Source organism: Protopterus annectens, chromosome 2.part0 (assembly GCF_019279795.1).
Source record: "Protopterus annectens isolate FY-2018-M chromosome 2.part0, PAN1.0, whole genome shotgun sequence".
Classification (NCBI taxonomy): domain Eukaryota; kingdom Metazoa; phylum Chordata; order Ceratodontiformes; family Protopteridae; genus Protopterus; species Protopterus annectens.
The window spans coordinates 1,735,735,026-1,735,755,467 of NC_056728.1; the positions used below are offsets into that span (position 1 = coordinate 1,735,735,026).

The 20,442-nt window shown below is 37.9% G+C and overlaps 1 protein-coding gene across 2 annotated transcripts in view; it reads right to left on the bottom strand.

Moving 5' to 3' along the window:
• EPHB2 (EPH receptor B2) overlaps nt 1–20,442 on the bottom strand; it is a 2,126,559-nt gene that overhangs the window by 38,076 nt on the left and 2,068,041 nt on the right. For both annotated transcript variants that reach the window (XM_044061768.1, XM_044061767.1), the window contains exon 15: nt 6,895–7,050. In XM_044061768.1, coding sequence (XP_043917703.1) covers nt 6,895–7,050 — 156 coding nt within the window. The remainder of the gene's footprint in view (nt 1–6,894; nt 7,051–20,442) is intronic.

Below are 20,442 nucleotides of genomic sequence, written 5' to 3' on the forward strand. Positions count from 1 at the left end.
CATTTAAGAATGAATGCATCTCTGCTTATTTCTATACCATACTGTTATGATACTGTTCCGTGATACCTGCACAACATCCTTGCATAGTACAGCCTGGACAACGTTGATTATCTGTGAGAGTGCTGATAACTCTTGCAAACTGATCTAATTCTTCATCTACCCTGAAACCTACTCCCTGTATCGATTGAGACACAAAGTAGGCAACAACCTCAACAACCTATTTGACTGACATTGTGTTCTGTGACAGAAATTAATCTTTAAATGATCTGCACATACTGGCTTGAACTAGCACCATCCATCACTGGATCTACTGGATAAAGAAAGCCAGTGGCACACCTTACAATCCTAGAAATTCCTGAAATAAAACTGTACCATCCATGTGTGTGGCTTTGTATCTAGGACCATGAGAATGCTTGCCCACTGGCAAAAAAAAAAAAGTTCTTTGAAGATTTTTTCAGTATTTTGAGTTTTGATCTTTTAAGACTGATTTTTTCTTTCTCTGATATTTTGAAGTACACTCGTATCTATCTATATCTATCTATCTATTGTTCTTCTAACAAATCTTCTATCTTTGTCTAAAGCAGCAGGTTTTTCATAATAAACTAAGAATGTTTTGTTTGCAGAAATATGGAAAAATTGAAACCAAGGTTCAGATGTGAGGTAGTATTCACAGACAATTTACATAATATGCAAAGCTATGCAAAGTGTAATGCATCTTGCAAGGCTGCCCTTATTCTTAATCACTGCCCCCAACTTAGAAGCGCAGCTCTGCTCTACTGACCAGCATGAGGTTCAGGGATGCATGTAAACTTGATAGTCAGGGGTGGAGCCTATGGTAACAGGGACCATTAACAGTGTGGTGCACTGCTCTGCAGGATAAATTACTTAGACCAACAATTCATAGATACCAGGCAACTACCATGCAGAGCAGTGGATAATATGCATGTATGCACACAGCAGTCTAGTTGCATACACCTATGAATTTCAATGGAACAGATGGTAAAATGCAGTAGCTCCTTTCTGCCCAGAGTGCCACTTCAGGTAGTGCAGTGATGTACGAGTGTATGAGAAGGAGTATGTCCATTTGTGTGTGTACAGGGGACAGTGTGTGTGTGGGTTCTGTGACTGTATATGTATGAATAGTGTGTAGTCCATAACAAATGCAGTGTTTGGGGGCAACAGAAGTGGGTGTGTCCATGTCTGTGTGTGTTTCCATGTCTGTGTGTGTGTGTGTGTGTGTGTGTGTGTGTGTGTGTGTGTGTGTGTGTGTGTGTGTGTGTGTGTGTGTGTGTGTGTGTGTGTGTGTGGATGCATATAGCATGTGCTAGTTGTCTGATCTGCCTACTGTAACACGTTAGCACAGCTCTCAAATGAAAAGATATTCAAACTGCCCAAATGAGCATTTCATAGTTATGTAAACTCTCTTTTAAGTAGATGTAGTTTTGCTAAAAAATGCATGACTATGAATCCATTGGCTGTGCAGCATCACATTTCAGCAATGCAAACTGTGCTCCTGAACCTGTAACTATGAATGCCAGATATAGTGTTTGTAAAGCAGGCTAAGGGACTGGAATCATGCACTCTGTAAAACCACTTAGATGTTTATATAGTTTTACCAATGTAGTTATTCTCACTGAGTCAGACAACAGATGAGGACAAGCTGGGATTCTTGTATTGACTGAAAGTCATAGAAAATTATTCTTTTTATTTATTTTTAAAGGATCTCCTATATCATTTTACCTATGAAACTGTCTTTAGGATATAAGGCAATAAGGCAACATATGCCTATATGCACCCAGAACATAGTGCATTAAAATATAGTACATGTTATTTGCACCTTGCTGGCATTATAAGTATCTGAGGATTGCATCATTTATTTATTTATTTATTTATTTATTTACATTTGGTGACCAGGAAAGTCCAACTGGGTCAAAACCCCATTTTCAACTGAGACTCAGGGGGAAAGCTCCAGTATATAAAAGAAAACATGTATTGAGTTACAGAAATAAATACAATAGTTTGTACAAGGTTATAATGGAGGTGCTGGTATAACACTTACATTAAGAATAGTGATTTGTTTAACTTTTAAAATAAAAGATGTATGTATAATATGCATTCACTAGTAGGTTAAAAGCAGATACAAGAATAAGTAATGTAAAAAACATTTTATGGTACTAAGTTCTGTAATAAACTTTAATGGCACTTAGAGAAGGAGAAGGTGGATATATTGAAGGCAGTTGGAGGGTAGAGGTTGGTGTTTGAGAGAAGAGTTAAGGAATAAGTCAGAAAGAAAGTTGGAGAGATGGAGAAGGAGGGAGTTTTAATAAAGAAATAGTGGAAAATAGCTAGGGATTGGGAGTATGGAGAGGTAGCTGGAGCTGTGTGAGACAAGAATAAAGGGGCATATGTGGGTGATGGATAAAAGTTAAGAGAAAGATGGCTATGAGAGGTTACGGGGAGAATAATGGGCTTGTTTATTTCTTTTTAGAGCATAGGCAGGTGTGTTAGTTAAGAAGGTGTTTTTTAAGTGTAATCTTGAATTTCTTGAAATTATTGATGCTAGTAATATTTTCAGGTAATGTGTTCCATAGGAATAAAGACACTGGCCAGCTCTTTTATTTGTTTTGTGTACACTTGTTAGTTGTTTGTGTAATGAACAGAGAGTTCTGTTTGGAGTATAGCTGTGCAGGATTGTTTTTAGGGTGGGACATGTATCTGGTTTGTGCATCATTTTATGTGCAATAAATAGTTGCAGATAGTCAAGATGGGTTGGGAAAGCAAGCCAATTTAGCTCTGTGAGAGCTTTGCAGTCATGGGAGTGGTATGATAGGCTTGTGGCAAATTTAGTGATCTTATAGTAGCACAACTGTAGTTTATATTTTAGGGACAAGTGCAGGTTGGTGAACATAGGAGTGCCATACAGTTGAGAAGGGTCAAGTAAGTTTAGCTAATATTCTTTTGGTAGAATGCTCTATGAAGTGTTTGTATCTGTAGAGTGTCCCAAGTTTGATCTGGGTTTTTTTAATAGTGTTATGTATGTGTTGCTCAAATGTGACTTTATTGTCTATAGTGATACCTAGTAGTTCAGCATGTGTTACAACTTCAATCTCTGTTTTGTTTTGGGAGTAAATTTTAAAATCAGAGGGAAATGTTTTAGGAGTAAATAGTATTAGTTTTGTTTTGTTGGAGTTAGGCAGTAGTTATGCGTCATTTAACCAGGATTCTATTGAGGTGAAGGCATTTTGCATTACTTGCAGAAGGTCTGGTATGTCATTATATGAGAACATGATAGTGAAATCCTCTGCTTATTGGATTAACATGCGATGAAGGGAGGCAGTGTAGGCTGTTGATGAAGATATTGAACAGCAGTGGTCCTACTATGGACCTTTGTGGGACTCCTGTTTTGTTAGTTTGGTATTGTTATAGATAACCTTGCCATTTAACACATTGTTGTCTACTGGTTAGATATTTGTTTAACCATAGTTGGGAAGGTTGTGAACATCCTAGTAGAGAGAGTTGCTGTAGAAGTTTAACATGTGATAATGTGTCAAAGGCTTTACGGAGATTAACGGTTTGGAGTCCCTAGCTTTGTTTACTATAACAGTGAAGGAGATGAGAGCGGTTGCTGTGCTGTGTCCAGGCCTAAAGCCAAGTTGAATGGGTGTAAGAAGGTTGTTCTGGCTAAGGTGGTTTAGTATTTGCAAGTGCACACATTTTTCAAGTAATTTTGATAGAGGGGATAGTGTAGAGGTGGGTCTGTAGTTAGTTCATTTGATTTAACTCCTTTGTGTAGATGGGTTATTATAGAATGTTTCCAAAGGTTTGGGACTTAGAATTGACTGATGCATCAATTATAAGTATGCTGACTGGATAAGCAATTGATTCACCAGCAAGTTTTAGGTATTCTGATGGGAGATTGTCGTAGGAGGAAGAAGATGGTTTTAGTTTGAGAATAAATTGTGTTTTAATGCAGTTGGTACAGGTTACAGAGAGATGGGAGGAGGTAGAATATCAAGTGTTGGTGTATAAAGGGAGAGAAGAGGTAGCGTTGTTATTAATGGATGTTTGAGAGCGGGGTGAAATGATGTTATCTGTGCAGCTCGATTTTGTGATAAAGTTACGGCCTATAACTAATTTAGCTATGCTGTCTATAAAATGGATAAGAAATATATCAGCCAATTCACCTGGTTTTTACCTGTAGCTAGTGAGTGATTTTGTATGGACCCAGGGGTAAACACTGATGAGACAGTTTTCCAGAACTTGTCTGGATTGGTTTGATGGTTGGCCAATCGTGTAAAATAATTTTATCAGCATTTACTTTTTTTTTCTTTGTTTCACAGCTGCCTATAGATCTGGAAATGTGTTCCATTTTTATTCTTTTGCCAATATTTTCAAGCTTTATCTCTGAATTTAAATATTTGTTTAGTGGATTTGGTTAACCACAGTGCATGGTTTACTTATGTTCTTTTTTGTTCTAAGTCGCTGAGAGTGTCTAAATATATTTTGTTGAAAAAGTTTACAACATTGTCTAGCAGTAATTATTTTAGTATGGACCAGCTGAATGATTTTTGTATACAGTTAAAGAGGTGTTGACTAAAGGTTTTCAGGTTTCTAGATGTTTTGTAGGTTTGGGGGTTGGGCTTTTGGAGGGTGGGTCTATAAGTGTATGTGGGTAGGTGGTCACTTAAGAAATTAGGAAGTGTATTGGATTTAAAGTACTTATGGGTGTCAGAGACAATGATTCAGTGTAGGGTACAGCCTTTGTCACTAATGTTTTGTATCTTAGTGGGGGGTGATAAGTTGATGAGTTGTGTAAAGCTATGGAGGTTGAGACTGTTTGCTGTTATATCAGTGGATAAGCTTTGCCAATTGATTTTTACATCTCCTTTGACTATTGTTTTGTTGGAGATGTTTTCAGACATCCAGGAAAACTGTCTTCAAGTATAGGGATATTTTGTCCTGGGGGTATGTAAACTATTGAGATACAGAGTTATTTGGAGCTGTTTATTGTTAATGATGCAATGAGAATTTCAGCATTACTGAATGTTGGAAATGGTTTGGAGAGAGGTTAGAACTGTATATAAAGTAAGAATGTTACAGTTCTAAGGGATAAAACCAGAAGTACTGCTTAGTGAGACCACATGCTATATTGCAGGTTTTTAAAACAGAGACTTACATGGCGAGCACACTATAACTGAGACACCGACAGAAAGAAAGCTACGCTGTTGAGATCTGTTTAAAAAATGCTGCCCTTTGTTGTTGGAGTCTAAATAAACTCTGTTTGGTCATTGAAAGAGGAAGGGCACCATTTAGCAGAAAAGGGGGTGGAACAGTCAGATTACAGAACCGTGAGGCAAACCAGGCAGCATTAAAAACAATCAGCTATGATAGCCTGCCTGAGGTCAGTTCTCTATTGCCCTTATATATTTACTTACGTTTCGTAAGAGAGGCTAACTTTTATTCTTTTTCACAGTGAAATTTAACTTAATAGGAGCAGAAGTAAATAGATAAAACTATAATTGTTTTTGGCTCGGAAGGAAGGGGATTTAAGAACAAAAGCCAATAAGTTTGTACGTCACTAGCCTAAAATACAAGCTTAATTTAACTGAAAGTTTAAACAGTTTTGGGACATACACCACTGGCACTTGCTACACCTTTTGGAATGGAGGGACAGTCAGAATTTCAACTAGTGAATTATTTATGGGGATTAGTCACCTAATAAATATACAATGGAAGATGAGAGCTTGGCTTTCATTTACTTGGACAGTCTATGGTAGAGTTATTGTATCACAAATAGATTAGAACAAGTTTCTCATGCAGTGATATATCCTTTGAAAGGTAAATATTTTTTCGCCCTGCTGTCTACTGACCATCAAGCTTGGCCACTAATGGGTCCTACTTCATATGAGCACCAAACATTGTTGTCATGCATGTAGACACTGAATTTTATTCTCCTTATGCATACCCTAACTCCAGTCCAGGTATCTGACATGGGCACCTATGTCACTGCAGGGACATCCTGTACTTTCCCCATGACATGTCTGTGATCTCACACAGAAACACAGACACACACACATCCACCCTGACAGATACCATCTACTCTGTACAAGACAGGTGAGTTGATGTAAACCACTCATTTCCATCTTCCCATAAAGGTAAAACAGACACACCTGATGGGAAATAATTTCTATTTTTCTGTTAACAAGTTATTTTATAGCTGAATTCACCAAAATATCTTACTACAAAATGTTATGTTGTATGCTATTTTTATTTGTTCTTGCTCTTTAGTATGTTATCCTGTTATAAGTTATTTGATGCTATTTTTAATTTTGTGCTTTTATCCCTAAATGTCATGTTATTTTTAGCATCCACCTAAAGCTATCACCACAATCTGGTACATGAAGCTTCAGTTTAAAGATGGGCTTCATACACTGTCATTAAACATGTAGGTGAATATTTAGAGCACAGAGATAATTAAAGTAAGTTACAGTGTGGCATTTAACAAGAAAACCTCTTATTCTGTAATATATGTTGGACATACAGAATGACTGCTGTTGCTCAAAAATGATTTGTACTAAAGTTATTAACAAAATAATTCTCTTAATAAATTTTCTTCTGTCTTCTAGAATATGCGTTGCTCTTCTTGCTTTCTTGTCTTACAATAATTGGGGTATACATGAAAGTATACATTTTAAGTATTACATCTTTGCATCACTACACAGATTAACAGACTGGGCTGCAGGCCCCCTCTTTTTGTTTCCTATTAGCCCTACCCTCTATCTCCAATAAATAAATAAACATTAAAGGACATGCAGCCAGACAGGAAAACAAACTGGCAAAAAATAAAACAATGTTCTACTGCTGTTTCAGTCGCAGTTCTTCTGGCATACGTACTCCATGGTCATTTGTGAAACAACATCGAAGGAGGTAAATCCTGTACTGGCGAAGTTCTCCTTGTACTGGCCCATCTTGATAGCCTCCAACCACTCATTGATGGTGCTGAAGCTGGTGTAGTCTGGTACTGTGCGATCCAGTAAAGGAAGATTTGTCCTTAAAGAAACAGGCAAAGAGGAGAGTTAAATGGTTGTATAACACTGTGCTACTTGATGTATTACAGAAAGCATTCTAGAAATATTGCTTTAAACATTTCAGTCCACCTACAGAAGGAATGAGAAAATGCAAGAGAGTCTATTTCATTCTATATATGATGGTGCTATGCACACTTCAATGTTTGGCTTTTCAGAAAAAAACATCACATTTAATGTTGCATGTTTTGATTTTTGTTTATTTATATGATTTCTAATTTGTGATCATGATGGATACCCTGAGCTACAAGAGCTTAATTAAAGTGCAATCCAGGTGTTGGACTACAAGGACCTGTTTTAATACAGTATTAATGCTCTTCATAACATGTGATGACATGGAAATGAGTGCATAAATCCTGAAAAAGCTATCAGGTCTGTTTAAGTATGCAAGCTGTTTAACAAAAATTGCCCTTCCCCACATGAACCCAGCTACAAATATATACTCACTTAAAAATGTGGTAACCAGGTAAGCTGTTTTCAGGGGTGACCCAGGAACAATGTCTGATTAAGTGGTTTGATCAGACACACATCAGACAAATGCAGACTGTAAGAATCAAACTCATCTCTGTAAGTAATTTACCAGTGCATAGCTTTAAACCCCTTTGCTAACCTACCAGATACTAATTCCACTATGGCTTACACAAATCAGTAAGCAGTGGGGTATATATACCAAGCCAGTAATGATTCAGTGCAAGGAGATCCTTCCTGACAAATATAATAAGAGTTACACTTGACTGTATTGCAAACATTACAAACTCCAGTCCAGCAAGAAAAGAAGGAAGACTAATTTTATATTTTCTAATGTTTGGTACCTTTGACCTTTGGCATTTATGGAGAATACAGACTGACACTTAAATGCATTAACCACTTACTCATAATTACTTTTAACTTCCAATATAGCTTCTGAATTTTTAAAGGTATAGTTTTACATACAATCAGAAGGAACAGACTGCGTTCCATACATACCATTTTACCACTTATGTCAGGTCTTACGCATCTTTCATTATTTACAAAAACAGTTCTACAAAAGTCCATTGTTTAATCACTGGGATTGCATATAAAGTATGCTTCTTTCTTCCGTGGCATTGTAACTAACTTCTGAGGCACTTGCTCTACTTGGAACAAATAGTGTAAGAAAATAATACAGCTTCATGCCCTGAATGTTCACACTTAGGCAACCAAGGTGTTCATAGACGATTTTTACATCCCTTTGCTGCTCTAAGATCTGCAAGTGAAACTTGGGTGTAGTGCTTCAAATTATACTAAAGCACGGGGGGATGTCAAAACTGAAAGTGTAGTTCAACGAAAATGGAATTATTATGTAAAAGAACTTTGTCATGATACATACTTATGATACAGCCCAGAGGCATCAACTTAGTTAATATTTGCATTCTTTACCTCACAATAACTACCGTATCAGAGGTGCTATCCCAGATTATTCATAAAAGTCTGTCTCTTTGTTTTAACATCCACAGCACTGTGCTATCCATAACTAGAATTATTCAGATCCATTATAAGAATTCAATATACAATCGACCAACTACATTTTAATGAATCAAAATCAAACCTGTTAAGCCTGTGGATTATACTAAAAAACATTGTTTTTGGCTCTCCAAAGTCAAGACAGCTATGGGGAAACAGAAAAACCATTGTAGCAAAACAAACATATGAATAAATAATTGGCAAATGTTCATTTTGAAAAATCTGATTCAGGGAAATTACATTTAACAAAATGCTTTTCACAGATTTCCAGAATAATTCTCGTAGGATTTGTAGGCTTCAGACTTCATTCTAACAACTTTATTACTTTTGCGGAGACAAAGATGGAATGTTATCATTTGTTTGAAAATTTACTCCAAGTCAAACACATACGCTTCCATCTATCAGCTGGCAACGTTCAGGCCCTTAGCACATTGTACCTCTTTACCACAATGCTGCAAGGATGCATTGCAGAGAAGAATGAACATGCGGAAATCTGAAGACAATGATGTACTCTGCTACCCCAGAAGGGAGACATCTACAGAATGATTCACATCTTCCTGTAGTACAGCTTAAGGAAAACCCTGGACAAAGATTTATTTCACTAATCATCTCAGTGATGGCCTCTGTAAAGTCTGATCTGTAGCCATCTTATTTGGTGCCTACTGTTGTACTGCGATCTAGTGTCATTTGACATTACAACATTAACAAAAAAAAAGGCCCATACTCTGACCTAGTTTTCCTTCCCTTCTAAGGAAGAGTACCAGTTCCTAACATCATCCTGCTGTACTGACCATCCTTGCATTTACATGAAGAGGAAAAACTTAAAAAAGAAAATAAATAGGTCAGCCTCTCCCATGCCCCCTGATACCCTGTACATGGGGTGGCTGCCCCTTTGTCCCAACATAGCTATGCATCTGCAGTAAGATAATGCTTTTAGCAAATATGCCCTGAGCATCTTCTATTATGTCCCACCATGAGTGCTCTGGAAAACTACGGATCACTATCCCTCTGTATGGGACAACAACTCCATGCATCACAGCAGCAAATTACCTTACAGCAGATCTTTTCTTATTTTCTCATATATCCCTTTAGTGCAAATAAGGTGGTTGCATCCTACAATAAACCTGTGATTTCACCACTTGACTACATTTCATCTGATTCATGTATGAAGAAAGCCATGTTCTGCAAGCTTACTATACCCCCAATCTGAGCTGCAGACATCAGATAAGTTGGGGGCATTTCTGCATGAGTTATAACTTCATTTCACTTAAGATACAGGTCTAAAGAATAATCATTCATTCCTTCTTTCTTCAATGACCTGCTTTATCCAATTTAAAGAGCTGCAACAAAACCATAACCTACCTTTACAGGTGCAAGTAGAAAACTAATCCTGGATAAGAACCACACACACACACACACACACACACACACACACACACACACACACACACACACACACACACACAGGCACATGACATGCACAGTTCAGGGATTACCAAGTCATATGCAAAATGCCTTTGGGAAGTGGAAAGAACTGGAGTACCTGCTGAAAACCTATAGAGAAATGAGTAGAATGTGCAGACCACACTGGATACAACTCACCTGACAACCAAGAGAGGGAACTAAGCACTGGAAGGCAGTAACACTAACCACTGCAGTGTTGTACCATCCCTTAAAGAATATATATTGCAAAACCAGAAAAGAAGATTAATTTGTTCATAGATTTGTACTAGGCAATTGATCCAGTAGGCTATTTGGAGCTTAGTCAATGTAATTCCCAGTATTTGCTCACTTTGCCTGAGATGAACTGGGAAGACAGACTAGGGATGGTTTTAAAGACAGTCAGAGAGGTACTTTGCTTGACAAGGCATGGCAAACCTATATAGGCAGGAAATCCTTTGGGAGTGATAACGGTACCTCATATACCACTACAGTCTCTATTAATATCAAAACATAGATTTAGATCTTTAGCATAGGGATTGGTGGAATTATTGTTTTTTCAAACATGCAAGAGATCAAATAGGATGGGTTGCTTCATAGCACTGAAGGCCAAGAACATGTCATGATATAACAGTGTATAAAACATGGAGTAAAGTGATAGTGGACTTGATATCCTGTATAACTTAAGGAGCTCATACCTAAGTTTTTTTTCCAAGGTGGGTTCTATATTTGGATAGGTACTTTCTAAAGGGAGCATTATATTCTATCATGAACCTGATTAGAGGACAAGAGGGAAAGCATGTTTCCGTGGATCGAGAACCTACCTTTAGTACATAACTGAGATAGGTAGATGCCTTTCTTAACATCAGCTGATATATGGAGGTCAAAGCATCAAAGCAGACCTCATTGTCCATGAATATGCCTAGGTCTCTAAGATCAGCATCAACTTTAAAGGGTATCATTTGAGTGATAGTTGCAGGAGTGTTCCTTTTTCTCCAAGAGTATAATGCTGCATTTTTTTGCATTGCAGAAACTTGTGTTAGGCCCTCTTGCAGGATGTGGGTATCAGGCAGGCAGTTAATAACGTGACACTGCCAGCCCAGCTATCTGGAATTTTGTAAATAATTCTATGTCATTTGTGAATATGGTATGTTGTTTGGTATGTACCTCTCAAGACATCTGCAACAACTGGAAAGGCCGCAGAAATACCTCACTAAAAGAATCACAGGCCTAAAGCAGATGCCCTATGCTAACTGTCTAAAAAAACTCCAGTTATACTCTGTCACATATCGTCTACTCAGAGGTGATCTCTGCTTAACATACAAGGCCATGTCAAACCCAGAGCTGTTCGACATGCTACACTTAAAGAAATCTCAATCCCTCAGAGCCACATGCTCCAGGGATATAAACCTTGTCATCACAAGGAACAAAACATGCTGGAGGGATAGGTTCCTGACCCAGAGACTCCTCAGACTCTGGAATAGACTGTCCATACATGTCAAGCAGAGTAACTCTTTGGCCCTCTTCAAAAGGAACCTTGACAATTGGATGGGAGATAGGAAATTCACCCCGGGGATCACATCAGTCGCCCTGCTAGACAGGAGTCCAGGGAAGTAAATATTGTGGGAAGAAATAGCCAGAGAATTGTTATGGCTAGGCTTGTATAGGCCCTAGGGCCGATAACCTAATACCAACCTATGAACCTACTTATACAGAACTATACTATGTCATTTGTGAATATTGATATGAGTTATACAGAACTGTATGTTATGTACTGAGCTTCGGGAATGTAACCACAGCATAGCCTGCTGGAATATAGAAGATTAACTTACAAAACATCAAGGAAATAAGTTGAAATTAAGTGCTTTATGATGTGCTATAAAAGTTAGTTAATGCACCAAGGTGACAGGATGTCTAGAGGTAGACGTTTTTTCTACTGTCTTGGAGAAAAGTAATTAGTAGGCTTAAAATGTAAAGTATTGTATTGCTTTATGACTTTGTAGCAGCTGCACATCTGAGAGATATGTATTTTTAACACAGAGATGTTAGGTTCCTTTTTAGTCTCGGAACTGAAGTCAGGTGACAAAGGTGATGTCATCCAAGCTAACCAAGCAGTAATGTTTGATATTAATTTAAGAACTGTCTCAGACAGAGACTAGGCATTTTGTATTTTGTCTTGGACCTTGCAAGAACATCCACTCATCATCACCATCTGTACTTGCTCTGTAAGTAAGACTTAGGGCATAGTATCTCTCTTAGATAAAGATAGGAATATAGTAAAGATTAGTTTAGATGTTTGCTGTAGTTATTTGAGACTGTCCTGCAATGTTGTTTTAAAATATTTCCTGTGATTTTGAATTCTGAAGTAAATGTGTTTGTTTTCTTAGTATTGTCTTTTTCTTTTATTTTTATTATTAAAGATATTTAAACATATATTTGTGGCTGATATTTATAAGCCATATTTAAGCTCTTAGAGTAATTGCATATCTATTTGGTGACACTGTACAGGCCACTCCAATGGCCTTGCTTGGTCAGACTACCATTTGGATTAATAGTAACATTACACAGTAGGATTGGAACCCTTTGTAAAGGCCTTATAGTAGCTGATAAGTTAGGGTGGCTGGTGGCAGCTGGCACTTCCTTATAGTCTGGGCAGAAGGGGGCATAGCTAGTAAACCTGTATCAGCCTTTCCCAGGTGTGTGTGTGTGTGTGTGTGTGTGTGTGTGTGTGTATTTGTATAGCAAGCAAATCTCAAAGTGTGTGTGTGTCAGCTACTTGGGCAGGGACATGAAGCACTGATTGGACAGAAAGGGTGCTGGAGGTCTTAGCTTGGCCACTCAGCTGAGATCTTAACCCTATAGCTGTTCCAGTGGGGAGTCTTATTGGGAATCTGGAGAAAGAGGGAGAAATCAGCCCCAGACTGACTGTGATCTTTGTGTGTTCTTAAGGGAAACTGTACTTTGTGTGTACTTGCCATTCTCCCATTGTGTACATCCCTCACTGTTGCCAGTGGTGAGGATTAAGGCTACTTGATTACTGGGCCAGTGCAGGGGCATCACAGATACCAGTGGTGGCAAGCCACCAAAGGTAAAGTGTGCTACCAGCCCGGACTTTGTGATTTCTGTCTTTGAGCCAATTAGCTATCTAGCAGGTTACATAGGAGTTAATATTTAAGCAGGTGAGTTTACCTATAAGACCACAGTGCAGCATACTATTGAAGACGTTAACTGAATCCACACAAGGACTGTGTACTGAATGCCCATTATTTAATGACTCAGTTAACTTCTCAAGGTTGTCCACCAGGTTTTGTACAAAGAACTTCCCTTTCACACAGCCAGACTGATTCAAGTCAAGGGACTGTAGGCTGCCAATATCATTACATAATAATTGGTTCCTCTTCTTTGCAAATTTTAGTGGCATGACAAGTATTAACTGAAATAGTCAGTGTTGAATACCCACAGGATGCCAGATAACTCAGAGTAAGGAAGCAGGGCCAGACACATTTAGAAGTCATTCTCCAGTGCAAAGTGGCAAGGCCACGTCTGGAATGTTGTCTCCATTTCTGGTTGCTATACAAAGGAACAATGTTTAAGCCAGTAGACAGCATTCAATGCAAAGTTATTAATGCTTAATGGAAATGGAGGGCCAGATATGATTAAAGACTATCAGAGTTTGACAACTGCACCCCGGAAGAATGAAAAGTAAATGCAGCTGTATGGCATGGATGCATCTCACTGTTAGCAAGGAAACTATAGAGAAAGGAAAGGAGTCAGAGAAGAGAACAAGGATACTTGCTGGAACTATTTAGCTTTACGGTTCAGCGAGGTTTGTCTGAGGATGCCTTTCACTGATGACTAGCTGTATAACATAACTATTTTACAATAATTAAGCATTTTTAAAGTAGCTAATTTATGAACATACAAGAAGGTAGTGGAACACACAATCACAAACAGACTAATTAAAATCCATTCATGATTTAATATATTCTTAAAGAAGTGCTCTTTCAGGAAGAATGTGGTGGGATCCTAGAGCACAATGTCAGAGGCAGTGGTAGAGTACAGCTTAATTAGGAGTTAACAGATGTCTCTGACAAATGGAAAATTGCATGGAACAGTTGTAAAGGGGATAGCTGCAACATCTAGGTAGACTAGACAGGCGAGGGTTTTTTTTTCTGTTAACACCTTTGTAACTTTCTATGGAAACATGCACTGATATGGCTGCTGCATATTCAGCACCAGCTATACAAGAAGTGGGCAGCTGACCTTTGCTGCTACCACATCAGCCTTCAATTATCTGCAAAAAAATGACAAGGTACTACATACATAAAATTCAGGAAGTCAAAAAATGTTTATGCAAATGTAAAGAAAAATTATCCTGCTGTAGTGGTCATTATTGTATTCAGAAAACTGGGATGAAAGGGTATGAATGTCATGTCTAGGATATGAGTCCTCAAATATATAATTTATTCCAGGTTTAAAAATTAAGCCCTTTCACCAATGCCAGTTGACTTCATCAGAATAACATAGTAATCATAAAACATGTGTTTAAATAATAAAGGCTAAACAATGATTGGCTCTTCTACCCCGGAGATGTAGTGGAGCTTAAAGGGGAGCTTACTCGGTTGATTGAACTGCTCTCCCAGTCCCATTCCAGTGATCTGAATTCCCTTTTAACTTTGGATACTTGTAAGGAGGATAAAGGGCATTCCAATACGGAGATTACTAACTGCAGTCCTAATTCTTCATCTTACCACCTTAAGAAACGCGGTGACGTCATCATGACGGCTCAGGTTCAGTATGGCGAACCTGAACAGCGTCTTTTTTGTGATGGCAAGCATGCATCCGAAGTTAGAGATGGTTCAGCTTCCTTTTTACCTATGAGTATTGGTAGGTCTAATTGTGCGGTACATTTTGGAGCCGATATTGAAGATATCACGGAAAACAATTTAAATTCAATACGCCAAAGTGAGCACCAAAACGATAATTCAAATAAAGGTACGACTGTTTCTAAATCAGATACTGTAGAGTCTACTGCTCGTTTAGAGAGAATTTCTCATTTCAACGGCAGGGACAACAATTCACACGAAGTGAATGCAACCTCTTTATGTGCATGTAAAAATTACTAAAGAAATTGTTGGTGGTAATAAACTAAAGGAACATTATGGGGCACTGGTTCAAAAACATTTCTCTTTCTCCAATACTACAAGTATGGCTAAAATTTCTACTAGTGGCAAAGATAATGGTCACTAAAGTTATAAATCTTTGAAAAAGATGATTTATTCTTTTGAGAAAAGACTTTTCAAGTATAAGATGCGTCAAATTGAAATATGTTACCTGAACAAATGTATTAAAAAGAAAGTAGTGCCACAAGGTTTAAGAGTATTTAAATTTCCTTTTCGAATTCATTATAACACAGAAATTGTTAATGTGTTTACCACTATGTTCAACTGTATCATATGCCTTTCAGAGGTCTAGAAATACTGCAATGACTAGCTTGTTATTGTCACAGTGATAATTTATGGTTTCCAGGAAGTCTACTAAAGCTGTTGTGCTGTGGTGGGGCAGAAACTCATGTCAGGCAGGGGTAAGGAGATTTTTATCTAGTAGGGTCAGGTAACTGCACAATATGCCAGGCTATAGGCCCTGGCAAAACCAAAGTATGGGCCCCTAACTACAACGATAGCAAGGGAAGGTTACAAGTTACATGCAGGTAGCACCCCCTGCAGACTTTGTCAGAATAGAGTTAGAATGCAGCTACAACTAGGATCCACCTAGTTACAAAATACATTTATTCTTTGCAAAAGAGAAGAAGGAGGATGACAGACTTTGAATAACATCAGAGTATGCCAAATTACAGGCCTTGGCAAAACTTGGGAAGGGAAATAAGACCACAGGATAGCAAAGGAAGGTCACATGTTGCATGTAAAGTAGCACACCCTGTAGAATAGGTGTGCAGGGACAAGCTCACGTTTAGACTTCAGAATATACACTCTGCCATGTGAAGGTGAGAAACAGAGTGGTTGGTATAGGGCTTAACTGCTATAAAACTCATAATAAGTAGAGTGCAAAGTCATAGGACAGACTCACTAACTACTGGAATAGGATATAGTTAAAAAAAGAGCAGCTCAATACTGAAAAAGATAAAAGCAGGCCAGAACTATATTGTGTAATGTCCTCTCAGGTAGGGATTGAAGGTTGAAGCTCCATTTTCTAGCTTTGGGAAAGTATATCAAACTAGGGGCAGAAAAAAAAAAGAATCCAAGACTGTGTCGTGGGACTGTACCTGTGAAATCAGTGGAATTGTTTACAAGTTCTCAAGCACTCCAAGGAAACAACTGTAGCATTCCTTCAGTGACTGACAAGATTTTCTACACTACTATAACATAATCTATGGGTCAAGGAAACCAGCAATAATGTTATTCCTCAGATAAAGAAACCATTCTGAGGTTAGAGTAGAGAAATTTCTGCCTGACTGAAAACCCCATAGGTGCTAATGAGCTTCACTTAGAAAAGTTGCTAGCATAGACCAGCACAATGCCAGAGGGTTCTGGTAACTACTAGCTTAAATCTGAAGCAGGCACAGTGCCAGCAGTCCAGTCTTGAAGTGGTGACCAGAAGGAAAGACCTCCTTGGTGCCATGATGTTTGATACCAAATCAGCACCAAAGATAGGCATCTATAGTGTAGGCACCAAACATACGATCAAGGAAACATTTCACTCTAGTATTTAGGATAAAACCTATGAGGGGATGAGTGCTAAGGACTTTGATATTGAACATAAATTATAGACAGGACAGCTCAAGAGTTCTGCATCTGATCCTGGTACTGAGGTCAAAGCAGGGTAAATGGTAGACATCGATTAGGTTGACTCAACAGCAATAATCAACAACTGACACCAAAGTCAGACTGGGCTTGTAAGATAGTCCAGGCAGAAATATTCCTTTCAGCTGAGACTGAGGACAAAGGTTTCCCAGAAGGATTAGGTGAGTAAAAACAAACAAGAGCAAGGGCCACCATCTGCACATCCTTAGGATACTCAAAAAGTAAAATAAGACATGACCATGACTGATACTGAAGCATGACCACGACTGATACTGAAGCATGACCACGACTGATACTGAAGCATGACCAGGGATGATGAGAGGGTCAAATGAAGAACTAGTTCAGTTCAACTTAGAACCAAATGCAAGGAGTCCGAAGAAAGTGATGTGCAGATAAACTTCTATATATTTAAAAAGATTATAGAAAATCTGGACAGTTCCTAATCACTACCAGAAGAGTTCAAGAACCTGACTAAGACAAGACTACAAGTGGCTCCACAGTGTCCAAGAAGCAGACTTGAGATATGATCGCAACTGACACCAAAGCTGGAACCAAGCTAGATAGAAGGTCAAACAGATAACAAGTTTCTTTAAAGTCAGAAGAAAATGCAGCAAACTCATTGCAAGTCATATAGAGGAAGTCCAAAATGTACAAACATAGTAAAGCTAGGGAAATATTTGTTAGAAGAAAGTCGGCGTGGGAAAAAATCCTTTGGTCCTCTTTAAAACTTGCCAGCAAAATCTAAACCACACTGTGACTGGCAATGGGGCCCAGAACAATTATTGCACATTCATTTAATTGACTGTCACATGAAGCCAAGATATGGCCCTTACACAATTCCTACAGACTGAAAAATGCACTTCTGACCACAACAGTTGTTTAGACACGTTGACATCTGATAAAGCTCCTAAAGTCTATGACAGTAATGCCTCTCAAGAATCTAAAAATTAGTAGGAATACATTGAGAAAAAAAGGTGTGACTGTCCATATGATAAACACGGAATGTTCTGAGATGAAGAAAACGATGGCAGGAGAATGTCAAGGGAATGCCAGTTAACAAAACGCAGAGGTTGGAAGTGCGCTGTACGGTAAAGGTGTTGAAAAACTATAGAATTCCAATAATATGCATACAAAATCACAATAAAAAAATAAAATAAAGGGTAGCCTTGGACAGCCAGTAGATGTTACTTCACTTAAGGGCAGCAGAAGAGACCTGTATAGAAGTATTTGCATGTATAGAACTGTGAAACAATGGGAGGAGTTAGGTGGCTCATGACAATTTGAGGTGCCTAGCTTAGCGAGTCTTATTGGTCTTGAGTCCTAGAAGCAGGGGGTGATGCACCAGTCCCATCACATCATGCTGTCTAGAAAGAGAGGTACTGTAAAGAATACCCAATAAAATTTGTCATTTTATTTTTCTCTCCCCCAGGAAAGAACATCACTGTATCACTGTCCAAACATGTAAACTGGCTACCTGTCCAACAATGAGCAGATTTCCATTAAATTATGCTCATTCTCAAAAATCCTTTATAACAACTGTCCACCAAACCTTTTATCAAAATTGACAGTCAAAACTATTCCTTAGCAGCTACATTTCTATGTGCATGATGCTACTGTACTACACAGACCTAAAAATATATTAGTCTCCACTAACCACATGCTTTCCATTCTTGGCTCCAAACTATAAGAATCTCTTCCAAGTAACATCAGAATCTGCCATTAAGGGAAAGTATAAAGGATGAAACTTTATCAGCACCTTCACAAAAAGAACAGCATGATCATGATTTAAGAAATCATCAGCAACAATAAACTCTACACACTGGCTCTTAGCATCTCTTCTACAATATTTTTAGTAAAACCCCAAAGCTCTGAACTTTTTAATTTACTTCTTATACATAAGGTTTATTCTAACTGTACTACATTAGCTTATATTAAGATGTTAAGAACTTATCACTTAATCCTAAACATTTCTTTGTCACAATTCTTTTCTAGGTATTAAATCTCATTTGTTTTTTTCACAATGATGTAAATTATACAATACTTCTAAGTTTATGTAAAATGTCTGCTTTAGACTATGACTGAAATGGTTCTGCTTAAGATCAATCCATTATCCAGATTATCAAGCAGACTAAATAATAAAAATACCATCTTGTCACAAACTATAAAGAAATTCACATCCCAAACCATAGAAAATCACGTGAAAATATAAAACAAGGTTTTAATAATGTTTTTGCAGTAGGTCAAGCCTCCTGGCCTCCACATTTCCGATTGCTAAATTAACTAAAACAAGGTTTTAATGTTTTTGTAGTAGGACAAGTATCCCGGCCTCCACATTCCTGACTGCTAAATTAAAGGATGCATAACAGTGAGGTAAACTGAAATTTTCTTAACCCACAATTCTATGGTTACACTAAAGGGAAGACACAGCAATTGCAAAACAATATAAAAGTATGCCAGACTGCAATATCTCCAAATATGCTAGCTACAAGGTGACAAATAGTGGATTTAAGGAGAAACTTTTCCAGTCTTCCATAATATCACTGTGATACATGTAAACATTCCCCTGAAACAGTGATCCAGTGAAACCAGACAGCAACCATTTAGTCAAAAAAGGAAAAGCTGGTACAGCGATCGAAAAAGCAGATGACTGAACTGTACCAGCTGTTTCTGACAGACTGCAGAGTTGCATGGATCAGGAAGTTTGTCCATTCTCCACTGCAGTGCAATCTGAAAGTTGGTATATATAATTAGCAGTGGGGTGTGGGGACACAGCCCCTAAATGGCAGGTACAGGGAGACTTTCTAACTACAAAACCAGATTTTTTTTTATTTCATAGTGTTTTTCTGGGGTTTAAACTTACAAATTTCAAATATAAGAGGTTTGCTAATATGACATTTTGAGGAAATGCATTAAACACACATATTTATATACAAATTTACTACCTATAGTTGAAATCACACAACATCAAACCTACACTGATCAATCTAAAAAGACTGAAAGTCAAAACATTGAAAAAAAACTGCATAAAAAACCCCACACATTTAGAGGTATCAACCCCCCCCCCCCACCACCACCACTGTTTTTGTTTTACTTTCTTGCTCTGAGGTTACATCTTAAACCATGAATATTTACGTGTCAATTTTTTATTTATTTATTTATTTTTAATCAATGTTATGGACACTGACATGCAAACACATACACCCAGACCCACACATATACTAGAACTGTATGTTCACCTTTAAAAATACAGTCAAACCACTTTTTCTTAAGAATGATATTTACGAGTAATGAACAGTTTTATATCTTGTCCTATTTTTTTCAAAAGAAAATTATCTGTAACTTAGATGCTCTTCTCCCGAACCACCCATCCTGGTTTTGCTGTCTTCCCATGGACTTCATCCAGTGAGTCAATGCATCTTTCTTGATGGATCTCTGGAACTGTTTGCAATACTTTACAAAGGGACTCCTTGACTATGCTTAGAGGTAACCGTTTCTTCTTACTGACTAGCACTATTTTCTTTTGTGCATCCAATTATACCACTCTAATTTTCATTAACTGTTTATTCATTTCAAGTCCATCTGGCATGTCTACTAAGTCACTTTTGGTATCAGTT